The 17,994-nt window shown below is 40.5% G+C and overlaps 3 protein-coding genes across 4 annotated transcripts; 1 reads left to right on the forward strand and 2 right to left on the reverse strand.

Moving 5' to 3' along the window:
* Positions 1–205: 205 nt before the first annotated feature.
* Positions 206–11,257, reverse strand: trmt11 (tRNA methyltransferase 11 homolog). Of its 2 annotated transcripts, none has more exons than XM_084357400.1 (13): positions 11,133–11,257; positions 10,282–10,347; positions 10,076–10,149; positions 9,922–10,003; positions 9,704–9,796; positions 9,457–9,591; positions 9,214–9,370; positions 9,018–9,098; positions 8,703–8,867; positions 8,511–8,583; positions 7,874–8,008; positions 3,958–4,078; positions 206–1,252 (listed from the first exon to the last, which is right to left on the reverse strand). In XM_084357400.1, the coding sequence occupies exons 1-13, from the start codon at positions 11,208–11,210 to the stop codon at positions 1,112–1,114; spliced, it is 1,401 nt and encodes a 466-aa protein (XP_084213526.1). In that variant the 5' UTR covers positions 11,211–11,257; the 3' UTR covers positions 206–1,111. The 2 variants fall into 2 exon arrangements, with proteins under 2 accessions (XP_084213526.1, XP_084213525.1); XM_084357399.1 differs by having other exon boundaries at positions 10,267–10,347.
* A 107-nt stretch (positions 11,258–11,364) lies between these two features.
* On the forward strand, positions 11,365–13,473 carry LOC311259957 (actin-binding Rho-activating protein). The gene is made up of 2 exons (XM_084357401.1): positions 11,365–11,801; positions 11,984–13,473. Exon 2 carries the CDS (start codon positions 11,995–11,997, stop codon positions 12,532–12,534), a length of 540 nt encoding a protein of 179 aa, XP_084213527.1. The 5' UTR covers positions 11,365–11,801; positions 11,984–11,994; the 3' UTR covers positions 12,535–13,473.
* A 148-nt stretch (positions 13,474–13,621) lies between these two features.
* hint3 (histidine triad nucleotide binding protein 3) lies at positions 13,622–16,922 on the reverse strand. The gene is made up of 5 exons (XM_084356357.1): positions 16,746–16,922; positions 16,051–16,168; positions 15,736–15,805; positions 15,245–15,371; positions 13,622–14,667 (listed from the first exon to the last, which is right to left on the reverse strand). Exons 1-5 carry the CDS (start codon positions 16,881–16,883, stop codon positions 14,620–14,622), a joined length of 501 nt encoding a protein of 166 aa, XP_084212483.1. The 5' UTR covers positions 16,884–16,922; the 3' UTR covers positions 13,622–14,619.
* Positions 16,923–17,994: the final 1,072 nt, after the last annotated feature.

Consider the following 17,994-nt stretch of genomic DNA (forward strand, 5'->3'; position numbering starts at 1 on the left):
CTGAATGAAAACAAATAAAACAAAATTAAGTGAAATACAAAAAAACATCATCTGTATTTGCTTTGCTACGTATGTAGGCACTAGGGCTGTCACAATATCAGATTTTCACTACATCATTATTATTATTGTGGCCTGAAGAGCTCAAAATAACGATATTATCGCAACATCTACAAAAAATTACAAACCAACAATGTCATCAGTCGAATTCATCTTTAACTTTGTTTATTTTGTTTTGTCTCTTTTTTTTTAAAATGAATTATGCACACAATTAGGTGTAAAGAGGTAGAGAAAGAGTCTGTGACCATTACTGCACACAAGCGTACAAAAAAAACAACAACAAAAAAACAGTTACACTGAATGAAATTTCCATTTTATGGTACATTTGGGTGCGTCACCACCTACTACGACAAAGCGAGAACAGAAACAGAAATGTTTTATGAGGCGTTGGATTATCAACACGATATTGTCGTATGTGTATTATTAATACAATATTCACATTTGTTATATTTGTATATTCCAACACCCCTAACATGCACTTTGTCAAAATTAAATGAAAATGATTTAGCATTTTGTCTTTAACTGAATTGTTTTTCAGTGTGAAATGAAAACGTAACGGAAAATGTATAAATTTGAACTGTAACAGTTTGTGTTGCAAACAGGTGGCAGCGAGTTTAAAGGCACAGGGAGAGTTACTAAAGACACTATCAAAGAATATTGTGGGAAATTTAGGATCCAGCGCTCTATGATACATGGATATGTTTATGTGCTCTACTAAATCACTGGAGTGCTTCTGTAACGTTTCACATTGTGTGCCCTTATAAAAGTTCCTTATAAAATATTAACAAATGTTGAATTCATCATTCAGGCAGTCAACTGTCGGTGTAGCAACTGTCTTGTAGTTTTAATAGTCAGCACTCAGGACAAGACATTTGTATTTTCTTGATTTATTTGCAGAGCAATAACGAGAGGCTTAAAAAGAATCATAATCAAAATGTTGAAAAAGATTTTAAAAATTAAGAAAGAGTAGCAAATAAGTTAACAATTTTCCTTTCTGAGTCCACTGACATGCACGTCCTGATCCTCGTGTCGGTTGTTTTCTCGCTCGAGTCGTTCACTCTCCGTTGACTTCAGGTTTGTTTTCCTCCTTGCTACACCTCTTGTTTACCCCACTGAAATACTTCTCTCTGAAGGCGTTGTGTCCCTGGTAGGGGCTTAAGCTTGGGTCTGCTACAAGAGCTAGATTGTCTTGTTCCTGTAAAGAGACAAACGTAGAGATTGAACATACTGTAACGTGACTGTGCTGCCAATCAGAACAAACAAACGAAGAGAACCTCTAACAGCATTCAGCCACATTAAACATGGCAGAATACAGACTGGAGCATGGTTTTTTTCATCCTTTCCATTTTTCAATAATAAAAAAAACAAAACTTCATCCTCCCTGACACATTTTGCTATTAAGATTTACAGCATGTTAAAGAGTGTTATGAGAAGAAAGAAAGGAGAAAGCAGCTGCCAGTTTATACTTTCTATCCCCAAAAAGAACATGTGTTGAGCATGTGTTGAGAACAAAAATGTGATAACACTATATTAATATAAATGTAATATACGTGTAAAAGTTGAAACAGCTTTTCCTTTTTTCCAGTAGATAAAGCGATATTGGCATCGCAAGGTTCGCATACTTTTTCCATATTTGCATGGAGGAACAGGACTCTTGTATATTCACAATGTATATGAGCTGTTATGAATCCCTTCAGTTAAACAGTTTGTCTTGGCTGTAAGGTAGCCGCTGGTCAAAGGAGGGATGAGGGGAGGAAGAGAGATGCTGGGAAGAGGAATAATGAGGTGAGCTGAGTTGAAAGTGATGACTCCGATGCTGGGCCTGTAATTTGTCAGGAACACCTCTCTTTTGCTTTCTCATGCTGCCAAGCAACCTGGAAACAAGACTGACAACGTAACCATGACCCCGAGTTAATAAGGACAGAGGGACATGACAGCAAACAACTGAAAACAGTGGAAATAACCACGCTGTGTGTGCCAACAATCATACAGGTGGAGGGTTAAATGCATGTAGAAAAATAAGTTATTTATGGCCACCAAACACTTTGTGTCACACCCCATAAATAAGAAGATGTGAGCTGTTTCTGCACTAGTTTAACTGGAAATGTTTACAGCAATTAGGCTGGCCCCTTTATTGTCAAAACACAGAAAACAGTGTGGACACATGCACGCGCATCACACACACACACACACACACACACACACACACACACACACACACACACACACACACACACACACACACACACACACACACACACACACAGCTTTGGACCCAGGCGACTGAGTGTACATAGGTAAAGGCTGAGGTCTATCTGGAAAAGAAAAACCTTGTGACCTGAGACTGATACCAGTCAGATACAGCAAGATCAAACATCTGTGTGTTTGTGTGTGTGTGTCATACAAGGCTCTTTATGGGAGCAATTTGGGGTTTCCAAATGGAATGGATGTCAGATCCAAAGATGGATTGTTTTCCATACGATGTGTGATTAAGCCATTTACAGCTCCAGAATAAAAGAGATGAGCCAATCATAGCCAGATGGTGAGGATTTACCCCAGACAGACACAGAGACACCATCACTTCCACTGGGATGACATGTTAAAAAACGAATACATATGCACACAAACTGCATACATGAACATAACACATACTTGTGTGGTTACATATACAAACAACTCTGAAATAAACATGAAAAACATAAAAGATCATGCACACACATGCTTTCATTTTACGAAATCATATCTGTGTAGCTGTTTACGCTCACACATAGAAAAACAGTCAACAACCCTGCAGCGCACACCGGTTGGTACTGTGCAGATAGGATCTCAGTCATTACAGTGCAACCACAATATGTATTCAAAAAGTTGTGGATGCATAAAAATGTGATTTGTATTCATAGGCACTTCAGAAGAAAAAAAATGTTTTAATTCTGTAAAATAACTTGTTTTTCCTGCACATTAACCAGACGACGATGCCACTGTGTGTACAGAACAATGACACCGGTAGGAAAAAATACAGTTATGAAACAAAAATGTCACAAAGAATTGCACAGTGTTCGTCATGTCATAACTTCACCATTTTATCCGATTAGATATTTGTGTTAATTTTGTTGTAATTATCGTATGCATTGTTGTTGGCCAAAATGTCTCCATGCCAGCGATGGCCGTGCCCAGAAAACTGAGCATACATCTCTGCACATCCTCACACCCTCGCAAGCTAAAAACAAAGGCCCTCATCCGATTATTTTCTTGATTTATATGTCGGAAAATAGTAGTTTCATCATTTCCCGGAGCTTAAATGGAACTTGCTTGTTTTATCCAAACCAACAGACCTCAAGTCTGTTCTAAGATAATCAATTAACTAAACATATAACAGAGAAAAGGCCATGATTTCCTACATGGGCAAAAGTCGAAACGATGAACAAAGGGGAAAAAATTAAACAACTAATCTACTGTCATAAAAGCTGCCAATCACTTTTCTGTTGTTTGACTTATCCGTTAAGCGATTACTTGTTTCCACTCTAATCCAAACACATCGAAAAACATAAAATAATTTTTTCTTCTTATTTTTCCCATTAGTAAACTGTTTTGACCACAGACTTGATCTACGTTTGATGCATCAGAGTTACATTAGGAGCTAAAATAACAGATAAAGTAAACACCAAGTTACCAGACTGATAAACTAAATAACACAAAATAATGACTTCATTTTAATATCTGAGCTCCCGTCAACAAGCGGCCCAACAAAATCAAATAAGTGTTCGTAATTTGTTACAAGATACTTTTTGATGAATTTGTGCCCATCTCTGATTGTCGGTTAATACATTTTTAATTGGTTAAATTCTTAACAACGATTAATCTATAACTGATTTATCATTAACATCCCTAGTATGCACACACCTCTGGCTCCTTGATCTTCTCCATGGTGATCAGGCGTCGTGAGGTGTGGCTGGAGAGCGTCTGCTCACAGTTACTGATGATCCGCAGACACGGATGAAGAGGCACCATCTCCTCAGTATAGCTGAAAAGGGGACACATACACACTCAAGGTTACACATCAGTCTCCATAAGTAGCAAAGAGAGACAGAGAAACCAGTAAGAGAGCAGTTTTCTTCATGTGGGCATAATACAGTTTGACAGTACACATCTAAAGAACTAGACCTGAGAGGAATGTTTAAGGCCCTTATGAAAACAATCAACTTCCTATTTGGTCTGGAGGCCATAAAGAGGCTGCTGGGATACAGACATAGACTAATCCTGTCAAAATTACTACCTCACTTTTGCCAACTCTCTTTGCCACCCACTCCACTGCCCCGTTCGGTTTCTCTCTCACCAATCAAACTGCTAAACATTCGGACCAGTGCAGTGTAACCACAGCAAAGGTGGCTCGTTTTGTGCAAAGAAAGACGGAGGTGGAAAAAGTGACTCTGACCTGACAGGTCGACTGCTGGCTCTGTCATCACCAGCCAGGCCAGGTTAGGGCCTATTAACAGTGGATGATGTATGTGTTTGCATATTTGTGTCAGTAGCACCATCACAGCAGCAACAGTCCCAACTCACAGCCAGATTTCACTGTTTGTCTGCCCTGTTGCCATGGCCTGGTGGTGATGCAGCCTGGCGATCGTTCTCTCCTGCCAATCAGGAGTCATTAGTGGAGAGTCCTACCTGTTGAGCTAGTTTTAACATCTAAGTTGAGGTGCAAGGGTTGTCTTTCATCTCCAGAGCTCCTTTTTTGTTAGTCTATGACTTTGTAAAGGATACTTTCACGCTAAATGCTAGTGCTCTCTGCTGTCACACTAATTTAAACAGTATTTTTCATGCCTTTTTCTTGGGTAAGAATTTAAATATCTATTGTTTCGGAAATATAAACATAACCTTATTCTTTATGCGACTTAAAGGTCCAATATCATAGAAGGTGGTGTTTCAATTGTTGATCATAAAGCAGTTCCAGGTGCTGTATAAATACTGTGAAAGTATCAAAACACTCAATCCACGGAGAAACACACGTATTCAGAATCTGCGCCCTTAAACGAGCTGTCTTCCTTGAGGTTGCGATGTCACAACTATCAAATACCACCAGCAGAGCTGATGCAGGAACACGGTGGACGGTGTATCATCAGGCCTGTGAGCTGACCAATCAGAGCACTCTGAGCTATTCGAGAGGAGGGCCTTAAAGAGACAGGCACTAAATTGGAGTGATGAGACAGAGGGTGAATAGAGGCGCTGCAGCAACACACAGTATAAGAAGAATGATGTGTTTTTTGAACATTAAAGCATGTAAACATGTTCTAGTAGACACCTTAAACAAAAGTGTGAACCTGAACCTCAGCAAAATATGCGACCTTCAAAGAAGTATTTCACCACTGTTCATAAAACTGTCTGTCTATGCAGCAGAGAGATGCAAATATTTTTGTACATTGGTGTTACACAATCAGAGAAAACAGAGAAAAGGGGCTGCGGTATTCACTTTGGCTCAAAAGATAGACAGTCTACAACAACCAGAATGCAATGGGCTGCACCAGGCGCTAAACACTCGTACCGATGGTGAGTTGGACAGTGCTTGGTTTTGGCTCCTCCATTTTCAAGCAAGAAAAAATGGTTCATTTGCATGTGCAACCCACACTGTAATGAAACAAAGCTGGTTGAAAATCAGCAACGCTTCCCTTTCACATTTAAGAATAACAACAGTGTGGTGAAGCAGGCAGGAGGTAATTATCCAACAGCATTCAAAATAATACAATGTATACTGTGTTTAACAAGAAACATGATTTTAAATGCACCAAAGACATTTTCAAACTACATTATTTGACCCATAACTTATTGGGTTCATATCTGCGCAGGATGTTAATCTGATGCTGAAGCAGTGGCCTTTGACGGTACCACTAAATGAGAGATTTGCCGACATGTCTGGAAACCTAAACTGAAGTGAATTATGATGACCTGAAAATGAAAACATGGCTCATTTATACTCAATGACACATGTATCACCTTACTTCTGACAATACAGCCACTTCATTTCTTCGCTTCACTTGTTTATGTTGTAATTAGTTCCTTTATGACTGTGATGACTGATATTACATCATCTGTCTTGATACATTTTCTTCCTTCATTTATTTTTTAAGGGCAGAAAGAGAAGAGAGTTTAAGGGGTCTGACCTGGTCTAGACGCCGTCTTTTGCCGACAGGACTTGTGTCACCTGTCATCACATGCGCACACAACCTCGCCATTCTCATGAAGCAGACACAGACACACACACACACACAATCCCCACTGTTTCTATCACAGCCATGGACGCAGATACACACATATGTGGGGTGACAGAAACCTGATATCTCCCCTGTAGAGCCCCAGATTAGGCCCAGGAGACAGGCTGCGTCTGGGCTTACACACATATCCAAAAACACACATGCGATTGTACACAGAAACACACACGCAGGTCAGCCTGCAGAGACAGATAGTTCACATATCTGACTGGCCTGGCCTCAGACGTTTATTTTGGCAAGGCGCTCTGACAGGCACAGAGTCAAGCACCGGTGGATGAGTAGCAAAGACAAATGTGTGAACATGATGACACACATGGATGCATGGGCTCATACACAAGACCACACACATTCATGCATATATACATATGCATTCACACACACACACACACACACACACACACACACACACACACACACACACACATAGGGACATGGGGTCCATAGGTTTGAAAGGTGTTTGTACATGCACATCCATACTGGATTATCTCATCTCCTTCCCGGTCTTATAATCAGTGACGAGAAGATTTTTCTTCCTCTTGCCTCTGTCTGTTGTGGTTCAGACCTCTACAGTCAAACACCTGCACTTGGAGTCAGCACTTCACTTTCTGCTAATGCACACATTATTTAACAATGCACAACTGTGTTTCAGAGGAGCCCGCTTATAGAGCCGACATATAAAGGAGCCGTCAGCTGTGGTTTACTGTAACCCAGCTGTTTGGGCAGGAAGACCTCAACACACCTGTATACCCCTCTGTATAAACACTGCCATTCACACAGGTGGCTACATGCGCAGGACGGTGTTTTACTTTATAGGAGCGGGAATGGAATAGTGTTACGGGGAAACGCTGGGAGGTGGAAAAGTGTGGTGGAAAAGAGCTGTGTGTGCCAGTCTACTGGACTCAAACTGAAAGAGCTGCATACATACACCGCAGGGTTTTATAGCATTTAGCAGCTCATTAACTCATTTGTCAAAACGGATTTATAAACTGACATTTTCCTACTGAATGTGCTACAATTCCCTCAATTAACTTACAAAGCCTCATTTATTACAGGCATTAGTTCATTAGATTAAATGCAATCATGTTGACATTATACTATAATAATCCTTTGTTTTATTTTGTTTGCTTATTTGGGTAATTAATTAGATCATAAATAGATATAAATCCTACGCTCAGGACAGGCTTGAATTGTGCAGTTCTGGTTTCTGGTATGAGCCTGCCCCCTACTGGTACAGATTGTTAACTGGAGAAAAGCACCATTTAAGCTAAAGGACTCCTCAAGCTAAACCTATGAGGACAGAGTTCACTTCAAGTATAGTAATCAAGTATCAAAACATAAATATCCATTCACCAAGGCATGTTTTTTTTAAACAACAAAAATACATTTGTCACAGACCCAGTTTGACTGTTCAAATAACACAAGTCAGTAAACTTTAAAGAGCTTTATGTTCATGTTACTGTTGTTCGAAATGGTGACTGTAGCAGCAGGCTCATCATCCTAAAGACCTTTGTATCATCAGTGAATGTCACAAGACAATAGGTCTGCGTACTTACTCTGGTCTGTAGACAGGAAGCCAGTAGACCAACCTCCCGCCCATGACCAAACGGTGGGCGGAAAAGTTTAACAGATCTGTGAAGATGTCACTCAGGTGGTACGCCTGTGTGACGGGGACGTGAGACTCTACGTAGCTGGGCAAAGGAATCAAATAAACATGGACAGGTTTAGGGGAGAGCAACGAAACACCATGATTAACATAACAAACATAACATTTCAAATTATTCTCTTAACTTACTAACCACCTGTGAGGGCAAAGCTATTGGGACAACAAATGTGTGACCTAAAGGTCCAGTGTGTTGGATTTAGGAGGGTCTACTGGCAGAACTGGAAGATAATATTCACAATGATGTTTTTATTTGTGTTTATCACCTGAGGGAGTGGGCCCGTTCTTATAGAGCCCACCATGTTGCACTGGCAGGTTATCATGTTTTTGGCATCTATTTTAGTTTCTCCTACACGCTTGAAAAGAGAGGATGTGGCAACAGGTATTCAGTTGGTTGTAATCTGCAACTTCACCACTAGATGCCACTAAATCCTACACACTGGACCTTTTAAAATGATGCATAGGAAAAGTCTGAAAATAACTGTAAGGGCTGTAAAGAGAAATTCACTGCTACATACAGGTGAACTTACATGCCGTCAGAGGGTTTAGGAGTGTCTTTGTGGGAGCCCGTTCTCCTTGTGGACTCGCGGATACCGTAGGGAGCTGAAAAAAAGGACCACAGAGGAAAAAGGTTATTACATAAGCTACTGAAACATTTATCACAAGTTTTCACACACAGCATGTCTAATACTGGTCTGTTAAGCATAAATCCAAGGACTTACGATCAGTAATGATGGCATCAAACAGAGCGGTCTCCCTCCACACAGGCTTGGATGCATCAGACACCATGACATCTAAATACATGTTCTCTGTTCCGTACTGCCGCAGGTTGGCTCTGATATTCTCATCAGGTCCTCGCCACTTCTGGTTTTTACGGCTTGACCTACCTGAAAAACAGAGGCACTTTGAGGAAGGCATCTTAAATTGAGAGCAGGTAGAGCACGGTCCCGCCACTCTAACACAGAAATTACCTGAATTATATTAAATATAAGACTACAGCTGGTGTGCATTGTAAGCTCTGAGTTGACAAAACTTACCTTTGCCGTGAATAGTGTTGTAATCAATGTCTGATCCACAGACGTAGGCTCCAAACTGAGAACATGCTACCAACAGGCTCCCTTAAACATGAAAGAAACAGAAAGAACTGAAACCATTTATCAACACAGAATTCCCCAAAGTGTGTGACTGTCTGTAGCTATGCATGTGTGAGTGTCAGTGCCATGATCTTCTCACCTGTGCCGACAAACGGGTCAAAGACGACGTCATTCTCGTTGACCTTAGCATGGTTGGCCATAATGAATGAGAGCCCAGCATCCATACTGGTGTTTCCTATGAAGTGCCTGTTCTTCACACTGTGGGAGCGGATGAGTTCACGCTGTCCATCCCCTATCTGGAGTGTGTAAAAACAGAGAGTGTTGATTTGCAGACCAGCCCCTTTATTGATCAAATGTAAGCAAACAGTCAAATGCATCTCACCCATCGGCCAAAATAGATGTAGTATGGATGCTCAGGGATGTTGTTGGGGTCTGTTCCGTAATCTTCCAGCAAACAGAAGACGTGCTGAGGGCTCTTCAGGCTCACCGTGCCTTCAAATGGAAGATACTCCAAATCCTGGTGAGAGAGAACAGACCATGACATCCTGCACATAGGCAGAGGCATTCAAAGATGATATACACCACACTTGTTAATGTGTTTTCACGTGCACACACACCTAAATACTTACATCAATCTTTTTGATTCTGTCAGTAAACTCCAGAGTCTTGTTGAAAGTGTAGACGTTGATTCTGTAAGTTGAGTGTTTGTCCATAAACGGTGACTGTGGAGAAAGAGCACAAACAGAAATGAAACATGTCAGCCCTAGACTCATGTGGAAGTTTTGCTGAAGATGCAGGGATCAGTCTGTCCAACAGAAATATGAATACAAGCTGTAGCATCACCAACCATGTTCTCTGACGGGTAGTTCAAGAGGGATGTTCTGAGTTCACTGTGTGTTTGTCCGTGGCCCCATAGTTCAAAAGCAGACCTGAAAGGATAAAGCAACATGAGTTACATAACAAGGTCACAGATTAAGATGGATGAAAGCTAAAACACTTACTTTGCACAAACAGATCTGGCCATGATGCCGCGGACATCCTCCTCAGACAAACCATCCAGACACCAGAAAGGAGACTAGAGAGAAGAGGCAAGAAGAGGAGTGACTGTGAGGAATGGGGTCAACTGGATAGAAACGGCCTCATGTGGCAGCTGTCAAATCATCAAAAAAAGAACAAGAATTAAAATAGTTACATTTGTCTTGCGAACCTTTTCCTTGAAGTTTTCAATTGGCTGGAATTGTTTTCCTCTGAGAGCCAGCAGGGCTTTAATCTCCTGCAAGAATCAGCACATAAATCAGGAACAAAAACAAAAACCAAACACATACAGACAGATTAATATATTTAAAAATACTAGATCATACAATTTACATAATGTAATGGCATCTTTTTGTTTGACCCTCCCTGCTTGGTGTCCACGTCTTTCAATCACCAAACTCCCATGTTGTTCGGCAGGCTAATATAAGAGTCAAATAGAGAAACCATACAGCTGTTTTTACAGGCTGAGCAGTACTCCTAGTGAAAGATAACCTGATTCCCAAGTGTAAAAATCATTGACATGTCTCTTTAAAGATCTAGTGGATTAATTAAAAAAAGAAAATAGACATGATGCAAATGACTTTGCGTATGTACACGTGTGCATTACTGCACCTCAAGTCAACAATGTCCATCTGTCCAGGTGTGCTAACATGCATACTGGTCATATTCACATGGTAAGATTTACAGATGATTAGAAACAGGCTACAGATCACGTGATCAGGTGTTAATTACCAGTTTATCACCGTGTCGATAAGAGTTCAGAGGTCAGGTGGAGAAATGCGTGAACGTGTCACTATCATGTGATTACAAATAGAGAACTTCTCACGTGACACCAACGCCCAAATCCAGTCACACCGCTACAGTAACAGATGAGGTTTTCTACAGTTTGAATTAGCATGTAGCTAATGTAGCACATCAAGCTAGGAGGAGCTGCTGTCTGTCAAATTCTGAAGTTTTCCCGAGAACACGTAGACATTCACAACAAGAGCTGAGTGTAAACTGTGAGAAGTTTAATAAGGTTACCGGTAACCTGAAGTCCAAATTATCATGCGCGAGGTGTAGTAGATATTGGAGGCATGATCGACTGTTGGTGGTCGCCATTTTTGTTGCGGATTCAAAACAGGTCCGGCTCGAAACAAGTGTCTGACACAAAGTACCGCCTGGTGACCAAATAACCATAAATGGAAAAGAATGAGTTCTTCTCTTCCAGTTTGATACCAAACAGTTTAAATTAAACATAAATGCAGGCGGACAACACGTTTTTACACATGCTGCTGTTGGCTTGAGATTTTAATTGTGACTTTGTCCAATTTAAGTTATTGTTTGTTTTGCCTGAACAGTAGCATGTCGCGCACAAGCAGCTTTTTGTTCTCAATAACTCGCTGCTGTGTATTTGCGTGCTCGGATAAACTCCTCTCCGGGCTGTAATCTGCTTTTCTTCAGAGGCACCTTGTCACCCTTTCTGGTCACTGATTGGCTGCCTGGATCTTCTCTGACAGGTCACTGGCCGAGACAGATGTCCATCAGACTGGTGTTGCCTCGGGACAGAGAGGCACCCGCACTCCTGCTGCTGTCAGCAGTGCTGCAGTGTTGTAAAATACTAGTTACAGTGTCACTACAGGATTTATTTGCACTTTGGCCATAATGACACATTGTTGCAGGTGGAGTGAGGATCGAGTCAGTGTGTGACATGTAAGTTGGATCATGTTTGATTATAGTTTGCTCCAAATCTCTGAAAGGTTGTACAGATTATCTTTACAAAGCAGGATGTTCACTTCTTCAAGATTTAAAGATTAACTGCTTTTGTGAGTTATTTTCTCTTTTCAATGACTTTTTAAAATGACCAGATGAAAGCTATGTATTGTTCCCTTCAGTGGAGCCAGTGATGGGGACCAACAGCCAGATCACCACCACCATGGAAACTGAAAATGACGTCCCAGCTCCTGCTCGGTTTAGTGATGACACAGCAGTGTGCATTGCTTCCGTGAAAGGCTTAAAAGAGAACTGGCAGAAGTGGTCCAGTGAGCACCAGGAGTACCAGAAGCACAACCCCTTCAGTCACGACACCAGGCCCAGTGTGGTGGTCCCTCAGAGGGGGCAGGATGACTACGGGAGGCCCCTGCAGGGCTCCATGACGGAGCAGCGGGGAAAGGATGCTCACACACACATCAGCAGAGAGGTCGAGGAGCTGCGTGAGGTGATAAGGAACATTGGAGAGCCGAGAGATAAAGACGGGGATGGAAGCGGCAGCGATGGGAAAGTGATCACTGTGGAATTTGGGAAACTGTTTGAGCATTATGTGACCATCTCTAATAAACTGGTGGGGATTCTTCTGCGAGCGAGGAAGCAGAAGCTGGTTGACTTTGAGGGGGAGATGCTGTGGCAGGGGCAGGATGACCATGTAGTTATCACTCTGCTGCAGTGATCAGAAACTTGGGATTAGCATTTATGCCTTGATTCATGTTACATGCAGCAGCAAATATACTACAAATATACCACTGCTACTTTATGGCAGCACTCACTGTAGTATTCAGACACCAGGAGGACCTGACTGATTGTGGCACTTTTTATTTTAGCTATTTTTTTTTCCTTCTGCTTAAACAAGTAACAGCCTGCGCCACATGGTTTGTGATCTCACACATCTAGCTGACTCACAGGGTGATAAATCTGCAGTCCAAAGTGCAGCTACATGCTGAGGTATAAAAAGTTATGTAAAAACTCAAAAAAGTAACGGACTAACATAAGTTAATCACAAATTTAAACACGGTTATGAATTTGTGTCATACCAGGTGAAATGCCAGTCAGCAGTTTAGGTCATCACCATGTTGATATGCGAGTTTTTTCAAAGCATTTAACAGCATCTGTACCTAAAGAGGTAAATAACAGTAGGAAAACACCCTCACTCTCCATTATATTTCCTTCATTAGCTTTTTAATGTGAGGAAAGCTGAGGAGTGAGCAGCTGAAATGAAGTCAGAGTGGTTAATGAGACTGAACCAAAGCCAAAGAGAACATGAGGCTGCCTGTGACAGACAATATGGTGCTATAGGATGAACTTGATCCTACTTGGCTCGAGTGCTTCGGAGCATGTATTTATTACAAGTGTGCTCTGTAATTTAGGAAACCTCTTTACAGTTGGAAGCTTTGTATACCTGCAGCACACTGAGATAGATGCACAGTAAACTGAAAATGCTGTTGTAATGGAGAACTACATCGTAAACTATACACTGAGTGACACGCCATAATATCTGCTGCTATTAAGAGTAATGGCCGTGCAAATGAACACATTTTTTAATCACAAGGAGGTAGTATTCTGATCAGAAACAGTTATTCTGAAGTACTGCTTATGTCATTATGGTGTTATAATAAAGGAAAGAAATCGCATCCTGTCTATCATTGTGTTACTGTGGGTGTTTGTGAAATGTAAGCACTGACTGGTGTAGTTAAACTAATGACTGGCAGAGAGAGTGTAAAGTGATATCTGTGACCTACTGCATTAGAAGCACACAGAGAACCAGTAATATATTATTTATTCTAAATTAAATCCGTTAAAGTGCACACCAGTTCGTACAGTACATACAGTATGATTTTCTGTCTTTACGTTCCTTATTATACAGCATTATAATATCATCTCATGCAGCAACCAGCCACTTCATACTCTACAGTACATCTTAACACATTACATCAAATTAAAAATAAATGAGCATGTGTAAGCAAATACCCCACTATATTTTAGTGCTTTTTCAGATCATTAAGCATACTTTACAGTGTCAGAGGAAGACCACTGTAAAGGAACCCTGTGAATAGTTAATGAAGATGCTACAGTGCTTTGACCCAACTCACAAAGCCACAAACTGCCCATCAGTACAGAGATAACTCAACACAGCTTAGGATCACTTGGTTTACACAGCCCTCCAATATGGTATGTCAATATATATGAATAACATATTCATTTTTTTTTTACAGTTTTCAAAGGATTTCAGTTCTACATGCATAAAATCAGACCCGCAAAGTATTAAGGCAGTCTTTCATGTCAAGAAATCAAACGTGAATTACATGTGCGTAATGCCATCTCAATACGTCGTCTACTGTTAGACTCAGCTTACCTTTACATTCAGTAGAAATAAAGACTGTCTTCAACATTTTCTTTGGTGATTAATAGATGTCAATCACACTGTCTCCTACTTGGTCCATAACGTAAATACATTTCATTACAGTGGAGTTACGGAGGTTTAATTAACTTCTGTAAAAAATAACATTAAAACAAAATTACTTATAATCCCAGAACATTTTTGTGACCCGTCTCAAGCAGCAAGAAATATGTTGTGGCTTATTTAAGCCTGTATCTGGCTCCTAGTCTGAAAAGTTTTCATAGCAAAATTAAAAACCCAAGTGGTTTCTTGTTACAAATATGTCACCAGTGTTTTATACTGTAATGGCAACTTAATGGCATCTGCAAAAAGGTGGATGTTCCAGCCACTACAGCACAGCAAGGCCTGGATCTGAAGTGATCAGTCGGTCTCTCCTTTAGAGTTTAAAAGCTCGATCAGCTGGTCTGCCTGCAACACATTAACACGGGACAAAACAAAAATCAGACTGACATCAATACTACCTGACCTTCAAACTCTATCTGGATGTGTTGACTTCATGGTTCTACAATGCACTGCCCTGCAACTGGTTTGTTGCTTCTATAAAACCACCTTTTACACTGTAAATCCTTATGCAGCACGGGGCGGAGCATGGCTTTTATTTCAAAGCCAATAAATGTATTGTTTCATGCACACACAATGATAGAGAGAGAGAGAGAGAGAGAGAGAGAGAGAGAGAGAGAGAGAGAGAGAGAGAATGTCCAACAGTAAAAACAACGGGACTGTCCACTCATTAGATTATTTGGTTCAAAGGTCTCTACACTATTAAGTCATGCTGCATACAAGAAATTAATACTTAATGAGAAGGGAAAATACATCATCACATGGTAAGACCACAGTGGACTTCTGCATCTGTTCTGATTTTGCTTTCTTGCCACCCTGATGGTGCCACAAATTTGTAAGCAATCAAAACAATTCATTTATTTTTATTAATCCTTAAATTGTGTGCAATTGCATTTCTAGTACAACTAATGAAGAGGGAGCTCACCGTGATAAACCAATAGGAGTTGAGTCTGTAGAAGAGGCGGGACATGAAGCTCAGTTGACTGGCAGGTGCCAGGACATGAAGGTGTAGGTGTGTGACAGAACAAAATGGGGGCCAATGGAAACCAAACCTGCAAACAGAAAAAAGGGCTTCACTGCTCCAAAGGAAGTTGTTCAGATGTTACAAAACTAAATAATTAATCAGTGACACATTACACAACAGCTTTAAGATAATCTGTGACCGTTTACATTAGATTAAGTGCTACTGTTCACTTGGTAAATACATCTCAGTTTACACTACATTAAAGTCAATACTGTGACAATGTTTACTGATAATCATGTTTATCAGAAGCTGTCATCACTGTGAATTGCTTGCTTGTAGACAGGTTGCAGACAGTGTTGACTGTTAGTATTGATTGACATTAAAGGGACAACTGACCCTGAAATCAGTGTGATGAGCAGTAAACTACATATGTAACACTGAATAAAGCTCACCTGACATCACTGAGATCTGTGACGCTGTTTTTCTGGAGGATCTCCTTCCCTGTCTCCACCATTTGCTTCACTGAGTATGACAACAAAAACATATGTTAAGACATTAAAAGTCTACTTTTCTTGTCTGACAAAAATAGCATTGCTGATTTTATTTTATTCAGTTGCCGAGTAGTTGACACCAGACACAAGTTCCTGTCAGGATCAGTTAGCAAGGCGCTGTCATTGTAATTGTCTCAGATGGCACAAACTGTGGACAGCAACATCTACACATTTGTGAACAGGCAGCAGTAATAAGATGTGGAGTTTAAACCTCACCCAAAGGCACGTGTTCTTTACTGAGTGATTTACAGTTCCCAACATGTTTGGTTGGGACGACCAGGTAATGATGAGGAGCTCCGGGTTTGATGTCTCTGAAACATGAGATCTCCTCATCCTGCAGTGGAGATAAAGGAATAAGTCAGCAAATACAAATTAATAAATCAGCTCTAGGATTGGAAGCGTAAAAGGGTAGGGACTATAGTTCACTTTAGTACTTTAACTTGATTTTTTTGTTATGTTTATGGTGTCCATTTTATTGACTGAGGGCTCTTTTAAGCTCTTTATCCTCTTTCCTACACCAGTGTTTTATGAAAAAAAATAAATGAAGCAGAACATATTTATGGTCATTGGAATGAAATGTTTTGTACAGCTAGCTAGTAAGCTAACACATACCTACCTGTATGTGCGTACAATAACCTCGTGTATTTGAGGGGCACACATGAGCCACACCCACAAAACACAATAGCCCAGCCAATCAAAATGAATATTCACTTTAGTATTAAATAAATATGTGATGGTAAAATTACTGTACAGTTAATTTATATTGTCTCAACGAACATTAAATATTAGCTACATGTTCACAAAGCCGGTATTTGTTACACCGCCAATAAGGCTGTTGTTTACAAAAGCAACAGGCTAACGCTAACTAGCTAGCTTGGCACTCTGTTATTTGATTATCACAATATTCTCACACAGTGAAGAAGCTCCGTGCCCATTTCGTTGTTTATAATCTTGCAGAAAATACATTTCTTGTCATATCCTTCAGCCGACGCGCTGCTAGTTTTGGATAAATCAACCTGGGCAGGTTGTGTAGCCTCGACTGCTGCCATTGTTGTACGATGAACTGTCAATAGTAGCTGCACAGTCGATCCCAGAGCTCATCGAGCTGACAAGGGGAGACCGAAAGATTGCCGATTTGCACCACAAGTGTAATGGATGAAAACGGCCACCAGAGGGCGATGTGGTTCATCATAGTTCAAAATCCATGTCCAACTTTTCTCTTTCCCTCTTTTGGTGCAATGGTCCTTAACCTGGATTCAGCTCATTTATGTGCCTCATGAATTCATCAGGCTCCATCATAATTTTGTATATTAAGTGCCTCCCTGTATTTTAATTAAAGATTCACGTACGGATATTTGAAGACGTTTGGACAAAAACAGACAGTCCTCGGATGATGTGGTCAAAGTAAAAAGTGGAGATTGAGGGCTCATTTGGCAAAAGTCTCCCCAGGAAGGGCTCCAAACAGTTTCAATAGGGCTCAGTGAAAGGAAGTGGGGAAAAAAGAACAAATATCATGAATTATTATATTGTTCTTCAAGATCACATGGAATAACCTAATATTTGTGATTTAGTTAAAGAGATAGTTCAGTGATTCAGTCATTTTCCTTTATTCCACTTTCCCAAAGTCAGAAACTAATAAATAACTTAAGACTAACCCCAACAAGCAGTATTATCCTGGCTCAATTCTTAAGTGTCTATGGGCTCAAATAACATAATCATGATCCTAAATGTCAAATGATCAAATTTCAAATGATCCCAAGATTGCATCCAGGAATTGAGTGAGTAAGAGGAGGTCGGGGGGGCACTGCTTCCGAAAATCCCTGCCTTCAAATATAGCCTACATTTGACAGAGACAGTGGCCATAAAGATTCCGAGGAGTGACACCAACAGCATTAAGGATGGAAAATAGAAATAGTCTCAATATAAGGGTTTTTTTTTATTTATTCAGTTTCTTTTTTGTTATTATGTAATCATGATTTTGGTCTAACTGTTTCTGTTCCCATGGACAGTGTATGACACAGCTAGTTTCTGCGTACAGACGTAAAAAGCACCCATCTTGCTTTCCAGAGTACCTACTTCACTGGGAAATCCGGTGTGGTTTTCTAATCTTTTTCCGTGGTATTCTGCATGTCAACCTCTAAACTCTTGCTGCTTGAAACT

The sequence above is a fragment of the Pagrus pagrus genome, assembly GCF_965226575.1.
Source record: "Pagrus pagrus genome assembly, chromosome: 7".
In the NCBI taxonomy this organism is placed as follows: domain Eukaryota; kingdom Metazoa; phylum Chordata; class Actinopteri; order Spariformes; family Sparidae; genus Pagrus; species Pagrus pagrus.